This window comes from Malus sylvestris, chromosome 3 (assembly GCF_916048215.2).
Source record: "Malus sylvestris chromosome 3, drMalSylv7.2, whole genome shotgun sequence".
Taxonomy (NCBI): Eukaryota; Viridiplantae; Streptophyta; class Magnoliopsida; order Rosales; family Rosaceae; genus Malus; species Malus sylvestris.
Window position 1 is genome coordinate 3,339,155 of NC_062262.1, and position 20,191 is coordinate 3,359,345.

A 20,191-nucleotide genomic window follows, 5' to 3' on the forward strand; every position below is an offset into this window, starting at 1 on the left:
CTCCCTAACAACAAGTAGTAATGTTATTCCTTTACCCTGCTTGGTCATAGCACGGTAGTGGGAGCTGCCAGCTTCACATGTTTTAACTCTGTCAGAGCACTTTGAAAAAGTGGTCTGTGCTCTCGAGAAGTCTTCGACAGAATGCCCATAATTTCCGCAAAGCTGAGTGTGCGTGTGACAGGTGCTGACAAGGCTAGAAAAGTAGGTGCCTCTTCGATTTCTGAGATCGGCCCTCGTGGTCTCTGAGCAGCCCAGCTTTTGAGAAAGCGAGCGTCTCTTCGATTGATTCGGAGAACGATGCATCTTCGATTTTTAAGAAAGCAATCGTGATGGGGGTCTGGCTCTCGAGATTCGGGGAGCAGTGTCACTTCGATTTTTGAGAAAGTAATCATGTTGGGAGTCTGGCTCTCGAGATTCGGAGGGCGGTGCCTCTTCGATTTTGGAGCAAGCAATCTTGTTGGGAGTGTTTTCTCGAATGTGAGTAAAGGTTGGGCATGTTTGCTAGTCTACCTTGCCACGAAGCACAGAGGTTGACACACAGGGATTTTCCAATTATCCAGCAATGGTACTGTTCCTTTACCCTCTCTTCGATTTTTGAGAAAGTAGTCATGTTGGGAGTCTGGCTCTCGAGATTCGGAGGACGGTGCCTCTTCGATTTTGGAGCAAGCAATCTTATTGGTAGTGTTTTCTCGAGTGTGAGTAAAGGTTGGGCATGTTTACTAGTCTACCTTGCCACGAAGCACAGAGGTTGACACACAGGGACTTTCCAATTATCCAGCAGTGGTACTGTTCCTTTACCCTTGTGGGTAATAATATGGTAGCTAGACCTTCAAAATTTATGGGTCTAAACTTTGTTAGTGCTGTTTCTTTGCTATTCTTTTACCTTTCTTGGTCAGAGCGATGTAGTGGGAGCTGCAAGCTTTACGTGCTCAATTTTGGCAGAGAACTTTGGCAAAGTTATCTGTGGTACCCATGAGCTAGTGTTGCGTGTGGGAAGTGGGTGATTGAACAGTAAGATTCATGTGTTTTCTACTTCCTCAGAAGTCTTCGACAGAATGCCCATAATTTCCGCAAAGCTGAGTGTGCGTGTGACAGGTGCTGACAAGGCTGGAAAAGTAGGTGCCTCTTCGATTTCTGAGATCGGCCCTCGTGGTCTCTGAGGAGCCCAGCTTTTGAGAAAGCGAGCGCCTCTTCGATTTCTGAGATCGGCCTTCGTGGTCTTTGAGCAGCCTAACTTTTGAGAAAGCAAACGCCTCTTCGATTTCTGAGATCAACCCTCGTGGTCTCTAAGCAGCCCAGCTTTTGAGAAAGCAAACGCCTCTTCGATTTCTGAGCAGGCGCCTCTTCGATTTCTGAAGATCCGTCGAGTGCAGATTTTTATAGGGGCTGGCATTAAGTTCCAAAGCACACTTGAATCTCCACCAGTAGAAGCTCCATTCTTGCACTTCTAAGATCTTGATTTGTCCAACCTCTTCTCTCTTCAACACCTTTGAAAATGTCTGGCCCCTCCGACCGTCGTTTTGACTTGAACCTTGTTGAAGAGGCAGCCCCGCCTTCTCCAGACAACATATGGCGCCCATCCTTCGTCTCCCCTACTAGTCCTCTTACCGTTGGGGATTCCGTGATGAAGAATGATATGACTGCTGCGGTGGTGGCCAGGAACCTTCTCACTCCCAAAGATAACAGACTACTTTCCAAACGGTCTGATGAGTTAGCTGTTAAGGATTCGCTGGCTCTCAGTGTTCAGTGTGCAGGTTCTGTGTCTAATATGGCCCAACGCCTATTTGCTCGAACCCGCCAAGTTGAATCATTGGCGGCTGAGGTGATGAGTCTCAAACAGAAGATTAGAGGGCTCAAGCATGAGAATAAACAGTTGCACCGGCTCGCGCATGACTATGCTACAAACATGAAGAGGAAGCTTGACCAGATGAAGGAAACTGATGGTCAGGTTTTACTTGATCATCAGAGATTTGTGGGTTTGTTCCAAAGGCATTTATTGCCTTCGTCTTCTGGGGCTGTACCGCGTAATGAAGCTCCAAATAATCAACCTCTGATGCCTCCTCCTTCTAGGGTTCTGTCCAGTACTGAGGTTCCGAATGATCCCCCTCCGGTGCCTTCTCTTTCTGGGGCTCTACCGACTGCTGAGACTTCTCCTAAGCAACCCTTGTGAAGGCTCCCTCTTGTTTGTTTATTTTGACTCATGTATATGTACACATTTGTAGCTTATCGGGGATATCAATAAATAAGTTTTCCTTCATTTCAACGTATTGTGTTAAATACACCAAAACCTTCTTCGCTAAGTTCTTTGAATTTTCTTTTGTTGAAGCTTGTATGTTGAACCTCTAACCTCTCGTTCAGTCTTGGCGCAAATGATTAAGAATGCTTTGCGGCAAAGAAAAGGTGGCTCGAGGACGATTTACGACAAAGAAATGTGGAACACTCTTGGCGCAAATGATTAAGAATGCTTTGCGGCACAAATGGTTAAGAAGAGATTTTACGGCAGTCGTCTAGAAATGTTAAATGGTTGAGGAATTCAGATCCTCTTCGGATCTAGTTGTTCGGAGTCAATGGATCGAGTAATTCAGACCGTTTTAAGAGAGGGAGAGAGAGGACCGCAACACTTGGTTTGTGTAAATAAGCCAGTGAGATGAGCTAATAGGGTAAATTTTTCAATCCGCCAGATCCGGACTGCGAGATCCAGAGGTTGAGAATTTTGTGAGATTTTGCTGCAGTTCGAAGTCGATGAACGAACAAAAACACTGAGTCTTCTTATAACATACAAACAGGTACCGGAAAATCCACATACACAGCATACTATGAAGTGATATGAATTGTCGATGACGAGAGAATTTTAAAGTCTACGTTTCAAACTATTTACATGGTCATCTCAATGGAGGACTCATCGTAACATTTTACATGCTCTGTATCAACTAGGGCACTGTTAGAGTTATCGAACCTCTAACCTCTCGTTCAGTCTTCATCCTCGTCCTCAAGATCGTCGATTCCAATCCATCGAGTAAACGCAAACAGAAACTCCTTGAAGTTCACCATTCCGTTTTTATCCCAGTCCATCTCTTCTGTAACAATGGAGAAGTTAACAGATTTAGAAAATGGATTTTCCCTACCCTCTAACTTCAGGACATTTAACTTAATGAACTAGTTCCTCAGAATCCACAATTGGAGACACGAACAAATGAAATCATGAGCAAAACGTCCGCGCCAATGCATACAGATGAACACAAATGATCTATTCTGTATGTAGCAAAGAAACGATGCCTTCTAATTCAAGGAATAAAAATCCTTCACAAGATAGGGTTTAATGTGTATGCTTGTATTGGTGTGTTTGTGTGTAAGAATGCGGGTAGAGAGAGAGAGAGGGAAGGGGAGAGAGAGAGAGAGGATGACCAAATCTTTTCATGGCTATGCGGCCGGAGGAACGTTCTCCTGTCGTAGTTTCGTTGATGGCCTCGACCATTTCACTCTTGCTGACATAACCATCCTTGTTCTTGTCCAAGAACATAAACGCGTCTACCAGTGTTTCAAACGTGGCCTCCAGTTCCGGCATCCCCAGTTGCAATTTCTAGCAAAAGTCACGGAGCACAAAGAGAAGAGGAAAAAGAACACAAAAAAAATGAAGCTTAAGAAAAATACACAGAACCAAGTATGTGTGTTTGGATACAGTGTGAACGGCTTTGTTATCATCCTTAAGAAGATGAACAAGGCAAATAAGAACGATGAACTCGTTAAACTTGATTCCCATATCCTCGTTAATATCGCATGCCTCAAAGAGATCAATGATCTCCTCGTCTGTAAAAGAGACTTCCAGTTTAGAGAAACATTTTTTCATCTCTTCTTGATCGATCATACCATTCGAATCCTCATCTGTCGAGAAGAAAAAAGTACACGAGTTACTGACTAAATAGACATGGAAAGTACAAATTTAGAACAGAACTGAACGGGATACGATGCATACCAAATTGCTCGAAAATAGCCTTGCAATTTCTTAAGCTCTCATCGATCTTTGGGAACTTCAAGATGAGGCTGTTAAACGATTTCATAACACTTCCTTTCGCTGCTCTGCGCTGCATAGCTTCAACCATCTTCGCCTCTAGCTTCGTTTCATGTATCGAAAACTTTCTATAACTTTCGCTCTTTCCCACTACGCCCCCCATTGTCAATTACTAAGACAAATCGGGATTCCGTTCTGGACGTACCTAATCAGTAAAGTAAACAAAAACTTCAGCAGCTGACATTCAAACAAAAACGATGAGTAAACTATGAAGCGATACACGTAAACAATCTGATCAAACAAACGGAATAAACAGATGAGAAACACCGTAAAACTGCATCAGAGACGCATCAAAATACTTCGAATGAGATCAAAGCGATGTCCCAAATCATGCATCACCCCAGAAACCATATAACACCCCGGAAAAAACCTGTCTTAAGCTTTCAGAGAGACGAACTAGCGGTCAACTACTAATCAACACCGATATTTCCCAACTTGCGTTTGGCCACAACGGGCGTGGGTTTTGAACGCAAAATCCATCAGTGCTATTCGTAGCGGAGCATTCCTTATATACTGTATTTTATTTTGTCAAATTTCCGACAGGTGACTTTACGTTCTTCAACACAGTCCTCCTATAAGGCATGCATAAATTGATTCTTCGTACAAAAATAGATACAACAACCAACCTTTGTCCTGCTAAGTGAGGTTGGCTATATGAATCTTAGAACGCCCTGATTCCGTCAAACATATATCTGGGAAAAAAATAAGAAAACACATAAAAACATACAACTAATGGATCGAATTGTTGATTTATATCACAAATTTTCACTCCCAAGTGATCCCAAATGAACACAAAACCAACTAATTTAACATTATTCAACAAAACTAGCAAAAAGATAAAAAGTAACAGAGGAAAAATGAAAAGATTGAAACTTTCGGGGACACACCAGAAAATTCCCAGGTTGCTTTTACAGAAACAAAAAGCTTGAAACTTTAACACGATGAGAACCTCCCAGATGGACAAATCAAGAAGAACCCAGAAATTGATCACAAACCAAAGAAGCAGAAACAAGCACGTAACAAATAAGCAGAAAGAGAATGGCCCAATATTTGTGTTTGTTAGTGGGATGGGATGGGATGGGGATGGGGTTGGCTTTCTTTCGGCTTTCGGGCTCTGAACCAATATTTGTGGTGTACCCAACACGTATTCTTGTCCATCTCCATCCATCCATCCCAAATCGATGTCAGAATTTACAACACATGGCACCTTCGCTGACATTTTACTAGAACACAACAAAAAAACTGAAATTAAAAAATAAAAACCATTCAATATAACATATTCTATGAGATAATATTAAATACATGAACAACAAAGTTCCCTTGAATCCAAGGCCTTCTCACCAGTAAATTGTAGGACGTGTTGTAGGACGTGTGGTTATCAATCACATAGCAGGTGATCCCAGACTTCAAGCCAATTCGTTAAATCCAGTTAGGTTTTGTTAAATCCAGTTAGGTTAAATGATCTAACGGCTCTTATTCAAATGTCTTGTACCGTTAATTCCGTTAAATTCCGTAGATTAAATGATCTAATAGCTGTTATTCAGATATATAACTTAAATTTGCACTTTTAATGTGGACTAGAAAGCCCAAAAAAACAGGAGAAGAATAAGAGTGTAGAGGAGTATGTTTGAGCCCACACATTGCCTGGCCCATATTTTTGGGCCTGAATCGGGCCCTTATCAAAGGGGTTGGGTTGATGCCAGCCGAACCACTGGACCCACAAAAACAAAAGTAAAATTATCTAAAAAGACTACAATATTTTATCTATTATTTTACTTTAATTTATTCGTGAAGAAGAAAAACAAGTTCAATTAAAGTTTAACATAAATAGGAAATAAATAAGAAAATTAAGGCGCACGCATATGCCCTTATGGATATGCATCAGCCTAATTATCCTACTACTCAATATTATCCAACATTTATTTCCATTAATTTTGTGGTTAAATGCAAATATTGAGCCAAATTACTAAATCTAAATAACTTACAATTTTACTTTTTTCTTATTCCAATTTTTATAAAATAAAAAATGGTACGTAAAATAAACTCGTGCACCAAAATTGGGCACTAAATAATGTAACATATTTTACACAATATAACATTTACGTAGGTTTTGTGGTGTGGGAATTGATTTTCACATGCACTTATTCTCGCTCTACTCACTCTTATCAATTTTCTAATCATTGAATTGAATAAATAAATAAAAAAAGACAATGAATACAAATGAGCCAGGTATGTATATGTCTTATTCTCGTCTCATGAGTCTCATATATTAGTATCATACTCAATTTTTTTGGTCCACTGTAAAATCGTAATCCTTACATGAACCGAGTATATTTGTATTACATTCATTTTGACCTACAGTGGCAGGCTAAGGAGAAAATATTCCATTTCCTTTTTTGAATAGTTTATGTTGGATTTTTATGTAAAGTAAAACAATAAAAAAATAAGGAAAACTAATAAAAATGATTTGAAAACTTTGAGTTTTAACGATAAAGAGAAACTAAAAGGCAAAATGAACAATACCATGATTGACTTTTTAATCTAAAAATGTAGTTTTTTGTTAAAATAAATAATACCGAGAGTTTTTCGGGGAGTCGTACAACAATGAAGGATTGAGAGGAATTGACACTGGCTGATACGATGTTAAAACCTTGCTTTGCTTCTTCACAATTGCATAGTACTTTCTTGCTTTGCTTCCTTTGTAAGCTATCATCTAACAAGCTTACAACCATCTTATCTACTACTATAGCATCTCTACCTTACATTTGTCATATCGAGATGATGACAAGTGGCATCCTAACATTTTTAGTGTAAACAACATCGAAAACTTTTCGTTAAAGTAAACAGCACCGAAAACCTTTAATTAAAATTCTTTAAAAAAATATCCAACAAAAAAAATAATAAAAAATAAAAAGTTGGTGGCCACAAATTAAAATTCGAGTTTCATACGAACACGCCCACACTCTATACTTGGTAGTATATATACGAGGGACCTTCTGGCCCAAACCCATTCCTGCGTATCTCTCTCTCTCTACGGCTCTCAGACGCTGAGTTTCTCTCTGTTCTTTCTCTCTCTGGAAGTAGAAGCTCCCCAAACCCAACCAGAAAACCCTAGCCTAATCGCCGGTGAGCATATCGCCTCTTCGATTTCTCGATTTCTTATGCTTTTTTCTCTTCAATTGTTTCGGATTGTTGATTTATCGAACGATTGTATGCGAATTTTCATATTTTTGGGGTTCTTAGCGATCGTTTGATTGATGTTTGTTTCGAATTTTGTTTGAATTTCCTTTTGAAACGATGGTTCTGTTTTCCTTTTCATGCAATGAATTGATTGAAGTGTAGTTTGAGGGATTTGGCTTTTTTCGTGTGCGGATTAGATCGTTGTGATGCCTTTGGTTACTAGTTGTGGGTTTTTTTGGTTTCGAAATGCTTTGCTTTTCGAGTTTTTGAATTTTGAATCCTAGGGTTTGCTGGTTGATACTATTACTGAGATAAAGCAAGATTTCGATGCGAAATTGTGAGTTTATTTTTAATTTTGTAACCACCTGATTCGATTTAGGAGAAAGGGGCACTTGTAGTGTTGAATTTGTACGTATCAGGTTGTTGGTGGTGGGTGTGTTGATGTTACAGGGTAATGGACACACTACTGTTTCGTGAGCCTTTTACTTTTAATTGGAGTATTGATGTTGGCACAGAAACTCCCGTTTGTTCTATGCGTTTCTTTCGGTTGTGCGACACTGCAACTCAATCAGATGCATATGTAGTATTTATTTTGACTGTTATTGTGTTTAACCTTGCAGCACATTATTGTAGTGTTTCGTGATGGCTTCAAAGCGGATCAACAAGGAGTTGAAGGACCTTCAGAAAGACCCGCCCGCTTCTTGCAGTGCAGGTATTTTGTTCTATTCTCATGTATTTTTAAATGTTTCTTTTGATATGTAATATTTGGGTCGGTTGGTGTTTTGGATATGTGAACTTCAGTTAGCAGTTGTTCAAGTATTCATCTTTTCCTGGATATCATTTTGTGTTGTTGCTTTTGATTCTTGAAGTTTATACGAAAAGATTACTCTCACTGAACATTCACATGGGAGAAGAATGATATTAGAGAATTCACATTTGAAATGAAAAATGTGAAGAGATTCGTACATCTAATTTTTAAATAGTTGTTTTTGTGCATTGATTGGTATATTGGGCAGCTGGTTTAAGTGTACTTTATAAACTCACTCTCGTTTTAGATTAGTGTGTTTGTTGTTGTTTCTAATGCATTGTCCTTCAGCAGTTTGTTTTAATGTAAATTGCACAACAGTTTTTTCCGGGAAGGACTGAGTGTGCCTGGTTTTTTAATTAGAGATACCAGTATTATCTCTTATTCTTCTGGTTTGGTGGATATATTGTTTATTTTGGATGTTGCATGTAATTCTTTTAACCATGTTTTTGAGTAAGAACCAGGTTTTAATGCAGAAGAGAAGAGGCATTAAGGTTTTGCTGTTGAAGTTTACAAAATATTACTGTTTTATGTATGTTTTAAAACTAAGTTTTTCTTTTCCAACAGGTCCCGTTGCTGATGATATGTTTCACTGGCAAGCAACTATTATGGGCCCGGGGGACAGCCCATTTTCTGGTGGTGTTTTTCTCGTATCCATTCATTTCCCGCCTGATTACCCTTTCAAGCCACCCAAGGTATATATCCCCAGAAATTTAATCCACCTTGTGCAATACAAACTAGAGCAGCAAAATATTTCATCTGTTTAAGGCTTGTAATTTCAATGCAATTGGATTGATGTAGTGTGTTGTTTTTATATGGTGATAATAATACTCATAGCGTGCTACTTTTTGTGCATTGAACAGGTTGCCTTCCGAACAAAAGTTTACCATCCGAACATCAATAGCAATGGTAGTATCTGCCTTGACATCCTCAAGGAGCAGTGGAGTCCTGCCCTGACCATTTCCAAGGTAACGCACTTATCTCGTGTTATTTAGATCTTCCTTCATTCTTTTCTGTGTCAATGCATATTGATGCGCATTGTTTGTCATTTACATAATAACTGATTGTTTCTTGATGCAGGTCCTCCTCTCCATTTGCTCCCTTCTGACAGATCCAAACCCCGACGATCCTCTGGTGCCTGAGATTGCGCACATGTACAAGACTGATAGACAGAAATACGAGGCCACTGCTCGATCGTGGACCCAGAAGTATGCCATGGGCTAGGGGATTCTTCTCCCTGAGAAATCCATTATGCTTGAATGTTATCGTAATAGTAAATAAATAGATGTAAGAGGTGGAACTGGGATTTTTAAGATGCTTGTTCTTATTTCGTCTGCGTATTGTCTCTTTTGGTATGGAGGAGGTTTACATTGTTTTGCCGCCTTCAAGTTGAGACAATGTTATTTTCAATAGGTGGAAAATTTCCCTTCGTTATTTGGAATTCCTTTTTTCTTGTTTGATTGATAAGTTTATGCTTTCTTGTTTGCATTGTTTTAATTTGATGCTCTGGTGTTGGATGAGAAAAGCTCAATCTCAACATGCAATGCGTCTCGGAATCGGACCGAACTTTCAATTCGATGTCAAATTCCGAGATAGTGTTTAGAGGAGGTATTTATGTCTGTTTTGGATTGCTTCTTGAAGGGGTAAAAACTTTGGAGGCGGCCTTTTCGTTGTGTGTTGATGAAAATCGTACTTCTGCATCTCTCTCCACAGCCCCTTGAAATTACAATTGTGACTTTTTGCTCTTTGCTTTCACAGTCTCAATTTGTCCATTTTGTCAAGTTGTTCAGGAAAATCGTTAACTTTGTATAACTAGAACCAAAACGGTAATGCTAAGTTTTGAGCAAAAAATTTCCGCTTCATCCAAGTTAACGATTTTTTTGACCAACGTAATGGAATAGGGTAACGGACACAAAATGAAAGTGTGGCAAAATCACATATTTGCAAGTTCAGGGGAATGTGGGATTTTCGTGAAAGCGCAACAACATATAAATGAATAAAAACTCGTTTGGATGTAATTTTAAAATGGTTAAAAGTGTCTTTAGATAAAATGTTTTTTTGTTTCAAAATCACTTAAAAGTGTTTTCTGCAAGAAGCACCAGTTATGTGCTTTATGTGATTCTTCCAAGAAGCACTAATTATGTGTTTCTTCCAAGAAGCATTTTAAGTATTTTTCCAGAATTTACTTGCATTTTTACTAAGGATTGGTTCCAAAAACATTTTCACGAAAAGCGCTTTCAGTCATTTTAAAAGCACGTTCAAACAAACACTAAATCTTTAGATGATTAAAAGTGTTGTTTATGGTACTTTGGGGAAGAAAAAAAATTTAGAAGTGCCCATGAGCTTTAAGTGCTTTTTAGTGCATTTTGAAGAAGCATCTATGAGGTACTTACTCAAGGAGCGTTTCTACTTTCTTTTTCGAAAGAAATAAGCATGATCGAGCACAAACTTTCTTTTGAGGAGTGGTTATCACGCTTCCTTTTGCTTTATTTGTCTCATTCTTTTTGTTACAGCATGGGTTGAACAAATCAGGGCAAAATTAATTTCGACAAAAAACATTTGAAGAAGTGTATAAGAGGAAAGTTGGACTATGTAAATAACTGTTCATTATGATTTTCACGAGTAATATTTGCATAATATTATGATGAGCAACAGGGCAAGCCATCATTCCTTCCTGCTACATAATAAAGAAAACCTCATACATGGTCAGAAAAAAAAAAGCAAATGACTCTAGGCCACAAAACAAAACAAAATATTGAACTAATGAAGTGGATTGTGAGAGAGAAACATGTAGGAGGGGAGTTGACATGGATCAGGCAATCTCCTTGAATGAAAGGACCACCCATCCAGCAAAGAGCGAGGTCTTGATGTTGATGGCCCGAGGTAGAGCGCTCAATGGGCTAGGATGGCCCCGTTGAGCCTTACCAACCTCAGGAAAACTTCGGAGAACAATCGAGAAACTGAATACACTGAAAATGCAAACTCCATCAACGGGCCCCAAGATGACACTTTGAAATTTTCCCATACATTATATATATGTATAATACTAGTGAAGAAACTATCCATCTCCAGTGTAAAGCTGTGCAATGCAAGTTACATTATTAGCTATTCCAAGTAACATCTTTATGTTGTGCAGCAGGCAGAGATATGTAACAAGTTTTAAAGAGTAATGAGCTTCAAGGTGAAGAAAATGGGTTACTAATTGTTTTTGTTACTTTTGACCACAAGGCTAGAGGTTTTTTTTAAACGCTCAAGATTAAGTCAAATCATCATCTTGTTTACCTTCTTTGTAGAGAGAGAAAGAAGAAACTGAGAGAGGAGTGGAGAAAGGAGAGAGGGAAATGGAGGGTAGAGAATCAAACCTTGTTATAGATCGGGTTAGTGGCGCCTTTTTCATATATAAATAAATTATACTACATTCTCTATTGAATCTGTAGCACAAAAAATAAAATCTCAAGATCTGAATCTTCCTATATATTTCTCTTTCTCTCTCCCAAAATTATAAACTATATATTTCTCTCTCTAATTTATCAACTTTTGCTAGCATGAGATGAGAGATGTTATTCATGTGGAATGCAAGAAGGAAAAAGAAAATTGTAGCAATGGTCTCTTAACTTTAACCCAATTAGAGCAATGGTCCCTCAATTTTAACCCAATTGGAGTAATGATCCCTAATAAAAATCTATGACCATGGATCTTTTAACTCATCAAAATGTGTAGTAATGGTCATTTTTGTCAACTCTGTCAAAATTTCGTCAAAATGAGTTATGTTAGAAAGACCATTGCTACCATTGGGTTACAACTCTCTCTCTCTCTCTCGACCATGGATCTTTTAACTCATCAAAACGTGTAGCTATGGTCATTTTTGTCAACTCTGTCAGAATTTCGTCAAAATGAGTTATGTTAGAATGACCATTGCTACCATTGGGTTACAACTCTCTCTCTCTCTCTCTCTCTCTCTCTCTATATATATATATATATATATATATATTAACCCAATTGGAGCAATGGTCCCTCAATTTTAACCCAATTGACCATGGATCTTTTAACTCATCAAAACGTGTAGTTATGGTCATTTTTGTCAACTCTGTCAGAATTTCGTCAAAATGAGTTATGTTAGAATGACCATTGCTACCATTGGGTTACAACTCTCTCTCTCTCTCTCGACCATGGATCTTTTAACTCATCAAAACGTGTGGCTATGGTCATTTTTGTCAACTCTGTCAGAATTTCATCAAAATAAGTTATGTTAAAATGACCATTGCTACCATTGGGTTACAACTCTCTCTCTCTCTCTCTCTCTCTCTCTCTCTCTCTCTCTCTCTCTATATATATATATATATATATAGTGAGCACCCTAAAATGGTGAAGCATTCAAAATACTATAAATTGTCCTTAAAAAATTACATGTTTTTTTAACAACCGATATTATCTACACTAAAGGGGAGGGGTGAGCTTAGCCTCACAATGAGCTAGCAATAATGGGGTTCAAATTCATCTTTGGCAATAATCGAATCTAAGACCTCTCACTTATAAGTGAAGGAGAATACCACTAGACCATTGTACTAAGTGGCAAAATTACACTTGAATGAAAAGGAGTTAAAGTAATTTTAATTCAACACATTTTAATTTTGAATGAATTTCAAATTTAAAACTTTAGAAAAAGACAAAAAAAAAGTTCCACATTTGTGGGTTGTAACATCCTACATCGCCCAGGGGAGTGATCCTTAAATGTATATGCCCATCCCTACCTAGCATGAGGCCTTTTGAGAGTTCACTGGCTTCGGATTCCGTCGGAACTCCGAAGTTAAGCGAGAAGGAGGCTAGAGCACTCCCAAGATGGGTGATCCACTGGGAAGTTGCTCGTGAGTTCCAAAAAACAAAACCATGGTGGAACGGGCTCGGGATGTGGTGGATCCGGGCCGGGATGTGACATGGGTGGTTTATGACTGACTTCCAATTTATTTTTGAATAATTTTTTAATAAAAATATATAAATAAAAACTTAAATATACTAATACTTATTGTGAAAAAAAAACTTTTAGTTTAGTATACAAGGGCCAATTGTCACACGTGTAAGCATATGACAAGATGTTATCCCTCCCTGATTAAGACCCTAAATAAAAACATTTACTTATTTTTTTTAATTCAAACAAAGCATAAATATAAATTACAAATAAATGATAAAGAAAAAGATGTAAAAAATTTGCCACACGCAAGAGCCTGTTGCAAGAAATTACTAATTTATAAAATTATAGATTGAATTTAAATTTGAAAAAAAATTAAATATATTTTTATGAAGACATAATAATATTCCATAAAATATTAAAAAAAAATTAACCCCTAAAATATTCAATTATTTATAATAAAAAATAGTAAAAACACAAAAAAGAGTCGATGTAAAAGAATTGCCACATGCATGAGCATGTAACAAGAGGTTAGTTTTAGGGTGCATTAAAAAAATTTAAATATATTGCTACGGACAAATAATAATATTCCATAAAATATTAAAACATTTAACCCTTAATCTATTGCTATTCATAAAAAACATTTTAATTTTTTTTAAATGCAAACTAAGCATAAATATAAATTACAAATAAATGACAAAGAAAAAGATGTAAAAAATTTCCACACGCAAGAGCCTGTTGCAAGAATTACTAATTTAATAATATTCCATAAAATATTAAAATATTTAACCCCTAAAATATAAAGGAAAATTTTTAAAACACAAAAAATAGTCGATGTAAAAGAATTGCCACATGCATGAGCGTGTAACAAGAGGTTAGTTTTAGGATGCATTAAAAAAATTTAAATATATTGCTATGGACAAATAATAATATTCCATAAAATATTAAAACATTTAACCCTTAATCTACTCTGCTATTCTTAAAAAAAAAAGGAAAAAGTTCAAAAACAAATACAAAAGCCGCCCTTGGGAGTCCCATAAGGAATGTATACGTTTAAATTTCGTAACCCTAAACCCTAAACCCTCAACCAACCCTAAACCCTAAACCCTAAACCTCAACCCTCAACCAACACTCAACCCTAAACCCTACACCCTAAACCCTAACCCTAGACCCTAAACCCTAAACCCTAACCTTAAACCCTAAACCCCAAACCCCAAACCCTAACCTAACCCTAAAATCCTAAACCCTAATCCTAAACCCTAAACCCTAGACCTTAGACCCAAGACCCTAAACCCTAGACCCTAGACCCTAACCCTAAATCCTAGAACCTAAATACTAACCCTAAAACCTAAATCCTAACCCTAACCCTAAACCCTTAACACTAACCCCTAAACCCTATACCTAAACCCTAAAACCTAACCCTAATCTTTTGGTGTGATCCAAATCAGTCTCAATCTTTTCAAATTTCTCAAAAAGGTATATGGAGTATAGGAAATGTCACTTCCGTTAGTTCCCAAGTTAAAAGAACCGTTAAGTGCCTGTAATACCCCGTATTTAAAAAAAAAAGGTTATATATATATATATATATATATATATGGGTGTCTGTTGGGTAATTATTTTACGTAATGATTTTATTTGATTTATTTTTATGCAAGAACCTATTCTAGGTATGTAAAATAGTTTCAATGTAAAATCCTTTTTTCCGACAAATTATTTCAAAAACTAGCTATTTCATGTTCATATGTAATTAGGGATATTTTTAGTTTGAATTGGAGAAGGGGATTATGATGAGTTTGGCTAGATTTTTCTCACAAAGGCTAAGTGGCGTTTTGGCAACCATTAGAGAATAAAGGGGAGGGGTTAGTCACTACTCTAAATAGGTTGAGGTGGAGAGTTTGTAGCATTAGGAGTCAATGATTTGGTGATTACTCACCACTCTAAATATGAAGGTGGAAGTCTACTTAAGGGTGAGTTGGCAAGTTTGTATTCATTAAGAATCTAAGAGCTAAATGTTTGGTGATGATTCATCCCTCCAAAGTTTGAAGAGGTAGTATTCATATTCCTTAGAGATGAATGTGGCCTTGGATGCTTGTATCCACCTTTCATAATATTGATTAACTTCACACATGTCTCTTTGCCATTTGAACACATATTAGAGCTAAGGTTTTGTTTAACATTTGTTATTTTGTCATTGGACCACATTTCATTGTGATGATTAGGCTAACATTTGGTGTGTTTTCATTGGAACATATTTCTAGGTAATAATTAGCACGACACTTGCTTTCTTTCCATTGGCACACTTGTGGAGATTCTTTGGACAAGAAGATGTCATGCAATTTACATAAAGGAAGGAGGAAAGAAACAACGGAAGGACATAGAGAAAAGAAGAAGAGGAAAAGATAGAGGAAAGAAGAAGAAAAGGGAGAGGAAAGAGGAAGAAGAAGAACAAAAGAAAGAAAAAGAACAAGTCCAACAAAAAGTCATTCTTCCCTTCATATTACCTTCCTATTTTCTTTTATATATTCTTAGGGCTTAAAGCCATCTTTCATTGTATTTGTAAGTCTACCACATATAGTGAAATACAATGAAAACACTACCCTAGTGGATGTAGCCAAATTAGTGAACCACTTAAATCTTGTGTTGTTTACATTTTGAGATAATTTCCATGAGAAGCACTTCCACCAAACCATAGAAAATCTCCATTTATTTTCCCTTGAGAATGATGTACAAAGAGTGTGAGACAAATCCCAGAAAAATACATGAGCCTTACCCAACAAATCTCTCCATCAAACTACTATCATTTTCATCTATCAAAAGAAAGATATCCAAGACTAGAAATTCGTCCAGCCTATTTAACAGATCCAAACACCATCATCCATATATTTTATCATAATATTTTCTTCATGAGAATTGTTTGTCTGTCTCTCTACCATGACATATCAAACTTTCAGGAAAATCCAACGGTGCGATCTTCCAATATGTTTGAAATACCAACTTATGTTTCTAATTCCGTGGAAAACTGGACAGCCATGTTATGACTACCAAAACCCCATTTTTAGTAGCTCCGATAGAAACATCTCCTTCACAAAAGTTGTTCCTTATCATCTCCTCTATAACATATCCAAAAACCACGACAATCTAATCTATGTGCTGACTTGTATCCCAGTTCAAACAGCTGATGTTTGGTTGAGAGTTTCAGCTATATTAAAGAAGTAGAAGTGGTGGGCTAAAATAAAAATAAAAGATGATGTTTGGAAAGAGAACAGCTAGAGACGTAATTTCATGCCTTGTGGCATTTGAGACATATATTTCACTCTAACGATTATTTTCTCTAACATGGATGTCTATTCTTTTCTAATAAAAACAGGTTGCCCGACCAAGATGGACGAGACGATGAACAAATATATATGGAGTGGTCAACGAGTAACATTTTATATGATGGATTATAGATTATTATTTTGTTAATTTTATGATTATATTACTCTTGTTACTAATCAATTTGATTTATGTTGAAGTTGCTGGCTTGTTAGATAAAGTGTGAGTATTGATATCTATGTGAACATGACATATACATATGCATTGCAAAGCAAGAAAAAGAGTTGTGTTGTGTCAAGTGCTCACTTGGGTGAAGTGTCTGTTTAATAAAGTGGAAACTGAGAGTTTAATTACAAAAATTGGGTTTAAGGGATGAACAGGAGTTAACTCATATTATAACATACTTGGAGCCAAGTGGTATAAGCATGGTATGGGACGTGCAGGCTTGGGTGCCTTAGGTATGTGTTGACGGGATTAGAAGGGAGTGAGTACATTCATCCATCTTATTTGCATATGTTCCATGCATCTCATTGAATATGTATTATGTATTGGCAAGGACTACTCATTTCAATTATTATTTTAGTTGGTACTTTTGTTATGAATTAAATTTTGTATACTAATATTTTATTTCCGCTGCGTATTCAATAAATTATATGTGGTACACTCAAGCTTTTATTATGTAAGATTTGTTATATGATGTATTTTGTAATCGTTGTAATTTAATTTAATTTTTTCCACCATATCTTGGTTGTAGAATTTATTTCTATAGCTAAGATATGGTTCACACCCTACCTCGTGAATAGTCTTTATTCGCGGGTCGGGGCGTGACAGTGCCTATGTGGCATTCATGGTCAGATTTTTTTTAAATGACGTGGACAAATATTATAATTTCTAAATCTCATAATTTCACCTCAAGAATGGAAAAACAGAGTGAGACCAGGTGAAATGGGTGCGGGCCGCAGAGCACTTAACCAACCGGCCCAACATGTTGAATCAGATGGAGTACGTTCGAAAATTCTAAGGCTGTTTATTCTGTGGCTCGCAGCCAAGGATTGGCTCGGTAAGGTTTTGTTGGGTTCACTGTCCTTGTATTATTTACCGTTACGGGTAAGTTTGTGGTGTCATGTAAAACTTGGATGCATTAACCGATGTGACAAGGGTCAGGTTTTGTTCAGTTTACTGAATGATAATATGATTAAGTGGTGTTTCATTTTTTATTAATAGGGAAGATAATTCGAACTTGTGGTTTCTTTCGGTGTCAGAAAAAAAAAATATCACTAGACTAATAATTGAAAGATAGTCCAATATGCTAAAATCGAGTTTAATTTTCACATAGTAAGTATATTGATCGAATTTCTCATAAAACCAACCAAAACAATATAAGAAAATACTCTATTTCTCACATGCTAGGAGTTATTTCTTCCTTCATACAAATCAAATTGACACACGTGTATAAACTTAATTGTGAGGAGTAATTATCACACTTCCTTTTGCCTTACTTGTCTCATTCTTTTTGTTATAGCATGGGTTGAACAAATCAAAGAAGATTAACTCCGACAAAACATTTGGAGAAGTTTATAAGAGGAAAATACTGTAAATAACTGTTCTTTGTGATTTTCACGAGTAATAGTTGTATAATATCATATTTTAACTTGCATATAAGGAGTCGCACAATGTTCGAAAACACTCATAATATTTGATCTTCACAGTCAAAACTCAAAATGGGTGGTTGAAAATTGAAACCCTTAAGTCCCAAACTGCAATAAGCTTTTCAGTATATCGGGGCAGCAATGCATGCTGTGTTGGCCTCCAATGTTTTTTGTGAAAACAAATGGGGACCCCCATAAACACTAACACGACGACAACACCATCCTGATCCTGCCCAGTTTATTCAATGTTTCCACCTCTGCAATTGCTTGTGGTGTGTCTCCTCCCAGCTCCTGCAAACAAACGTGGCTCTCCATATCTTTTTTATCAGCCCATATCTTTTTTATCAGCGCGTGAAAGGTTCAGCCATCAATTACCAGATGGGAGCATGCAAACGATGCAAATGCAAAAGGAGAAAGAGAAGCACATAGTAATATGGTGTTGGTGGATTGAGATTCATTCCGGATCTTTTTGCCCAGAATTCGCTGATCGAGAGACTCGGATTACTCAATTTTAGGTCTCCGGTCACTATTAGTCTATTTTACCGACCCACTTCAAAAAAACTAAAATATTTGAACGGTTCTGATCTCTATCTCTTCTAAACAGTTTGAATCTCTCGATCCGCGGACTCCTGATGCAGAAAACCGTAGTGGATCTCAACCCGTGTTGGGGAGGTGGGGGAGCAGAAGCACTTGAGGACAATAATAACCCCTCTTTTGTGAAAATTATTGAGCTCAATATATGTAAGGTACAATAATACAATTAGACAAACCAAATAAAAAAGGCATGCATCTTGGCTTTTCCACAATGTTTATTCACACTTGCTTCCTACTTGTTTGGATGCCCTCTGTGTAGGCACATGGGCATATGCTTGCTTTCTTTTGTTCAAACTTAAAATTATGTACTGACCAACAGTTGCAAGTTGGGAGTCATGTTGTAGGGACAGTAACAAAGTACTTAAACTATTGTTGGTAAATAAATATAAGTTGCTTTTGTCTATTGCTATTTTATTTCTATTAAGTATTCGAACTTGAAGATCAGGGCAAAGAGAAAATATTAGGTAGGAGTGTCACATGGTCGGACTTGTATGTCCATCTAATAAAAAGTCGTCATGTCAACACAAATGAGGCCGGATTAACCAAAAAACTGAGGTGGTGTGTGTTTTTGCATGAGAGAGGGAGAGAAGATGCTCACTTGCTCCCCTACTTAAGTTTTTTGCCATTGCATTTGCATGTTTCGTTGAAATTAGGGAAGTCATGAATAGGAGAAGTAAGAAATAATGTTGAAGATAGAATGATTAGAAATTAGGTCTACTATTTCCCAAATCAATTTAAAATTGATTTTAAAGTGTTTGATTACAAATTATAATACGAGGAAACATATATATTGTTTTGATTCTTGTATTAGTGAAGAGAATCATCAAGCACACTTAACAAACAAAAGACATGAACTAGAATAATTCTAATTCTAGTCAGTTTCAAATTACCACTACAAATTATAGCTCATTGCGATATCCAACAACCATATATGATCGTTGATATGTGGTTATATCAAATATTTATAAGTATTGTAGCCAGTCACGTTATTAGTATTTTGTAGATTGAGCAATGTGGATGCAAATTTTGTACACAATTGATTTGACAAAATTTTACCAACAAGAGAATAAACACCATTAGCCTAATTGATGAACACCCTTAAAAAAGTTGGGAGGGTGTCCACAAAAGAGTCTTCGGTGCCTTAGTTAGAAAAGTAGTTGAGGAAAAAAAGAACTTGCGAGTATTTTGAGTAGTACGTGTTGATTACCGTTTCCTCTTATTGACTTGTCTATTTATAGGGAAGAAACCTTAGCAAGCAGCTGGGAGGGAAGGCTGCAAAGCATACTAGGCAGTCTGTGATGATGCAGGCTAGTCTTCGCTATCTTGCCAGCTAGTAGTATTGAAGGTCCCTGTTGGTAAGAGCGCAGGTGGGATGGACACCCAAGGGGAGACTGTGAGAGTCGTTACCTTGCCTCCATTAGATTGGGTATGGCCCGATGGTAGGACATATTATGTGTGGCCTGGAGATTCCATGCCTTGCACCGTGGTGACCCAAAGAGCTCATGGTTCGTTTGTGGCATAAAAGCCCAATTATTTTAGGGCAAACTATGTCTTATTCCCTTAGGGTAATTTTAGTCACTCACGACGTCAAAGGTAAAGCTGTCATATTGAGAATATAGTTCATGTTTTCTTTCTCTTATTGAATGTGATTAATTTACGTCTCTACATTACTA

General features: G+C 37.0%; 2 protein-coding genes and 1 long non-coding RNA gene across 4 annotated transcripts; 2 read left to right on the top strand and 1 right to left on the bottom strand.

Annotated features, from left to right (window-relative positions):
- Positions 1-2,749: 2,749 nt before the first annotated feature.
- Positions 2,750-5,102, bottom strand: LOC126616610 (probable calcium-binding protein CML21). Its single transcript, XM_050284683.1, has 6 exons — positions 4,957-5,102; positions 4,696-4,761; positions 3,974-4,214; positions 3,680-3,882; positions 3,406-3,580; positions 2,750-3,077 (listed from the first exon to the last, which is right to left on the bottom strand). The coding sequence occupies exons 3-6, from the start codon at positions 4,170-4,172 to the stop codon at positions 2,971-2,973; spliced, it is 684 nt and encodes a 227-aa protein (XP_050140640.1). The 5' UTR covers positions 4,173-4,214; positions 4,696-4,761; positions 4,957-5,102; the 3' UTR covers positions 2,750-2,970.
- A 1,928-nt stretch (positions 5,103-7,030) lies between these two features.
- LOC126615830 (ubiquitin-conjugating enzyme E2 28-like) lies at positions 7,031-9,495 on the top strand. Of its 2 annotated transcripts, none has more exons than XM_050283743.1 (5): positions 7,031-7,195; positions 7,870-7,961; positions 8,622-8,749; positions 8,918-9,022; positions 9,135-9,495. In XM_050283743.1, the coding sequence occupies exons 2-5, from the start codon at positions 7,892-7,894 to the stop codon at positions 9,276-9,278; spliced, it is 447 nt and encodes a 148-aa protein (XP_050139700.1). In that variant the 5' UTR covers positions 7,031-7,195; positions 7,870-7,891; the 3' UTR covers positions 9,279-9,495. The 2 variants fall into 2 exon arrangements, with proteins under 2 accessions (XP_050139700.1, XP_050139701.1); XM_050283744.1 differs by having other exon boundaries at positions 7,046-7,195; positions 7,883-7,961.
- Positions 9,496-18,084: 8,589 nt separating this feature from the next.
- LOC126614827 (uncharacterized) lies at positions 18,085-18,921 on the top strand. The gene is made up of 2 exons (XR_007620540.1): positions 18,085-18,439; positions 18,529-18,921. It is a non-coding gene; the product is annotated as an uncharacterized LOC126614827 (long non-coding RNA).
- The last annotated feature ends 1,270 nt before the right edge of the window (positions 18,922-20,191 follow it).

Coding starts and splice junctions, on each gene's coding strand:
- LOC126616610 (XM_050284683.1), bottom strand. CDS start 4,172: ATGGGGGGCGTAGTGGGAAAGAGCGAAAGTTATAGAAAGTTTTCGATA. Junction 3,581..3,679: donor ATAACAAAGCCGTTCACACT/GTATCCAAACAC, acceptor GACTTTTGCTAG/AAATTGCAACTGGGGATGCC. Junction 3,078..3,405: donor CATAGCCATGAAAAGATTTG/GTCATCCTCTCT, acceptor CCATTGTTACAG/AAGAGATGGACTGGGATAAA.
- LOC126615830 (XM_050283743.1), top strand. CDS start 7,892: ATGGCTTCAAAGCGGATCAACAAGGAGTTGAAGGACCTTCAGAAAGAC. Junction 7,962..8,621: donor GCCCGCTTCTTGCAGTGCAG/GTATTTTGTTCT, acceptor CTTTTCCAACAG/GTCCCGTTGCTGATGATATG. Junction 9,023..9,134: donor CTGCCCTGACCATTTCCAAG/GTAACGCACTTA, acceptor TTCTTGATGCAG/GTCCTCCTCTCCATTTGCTC.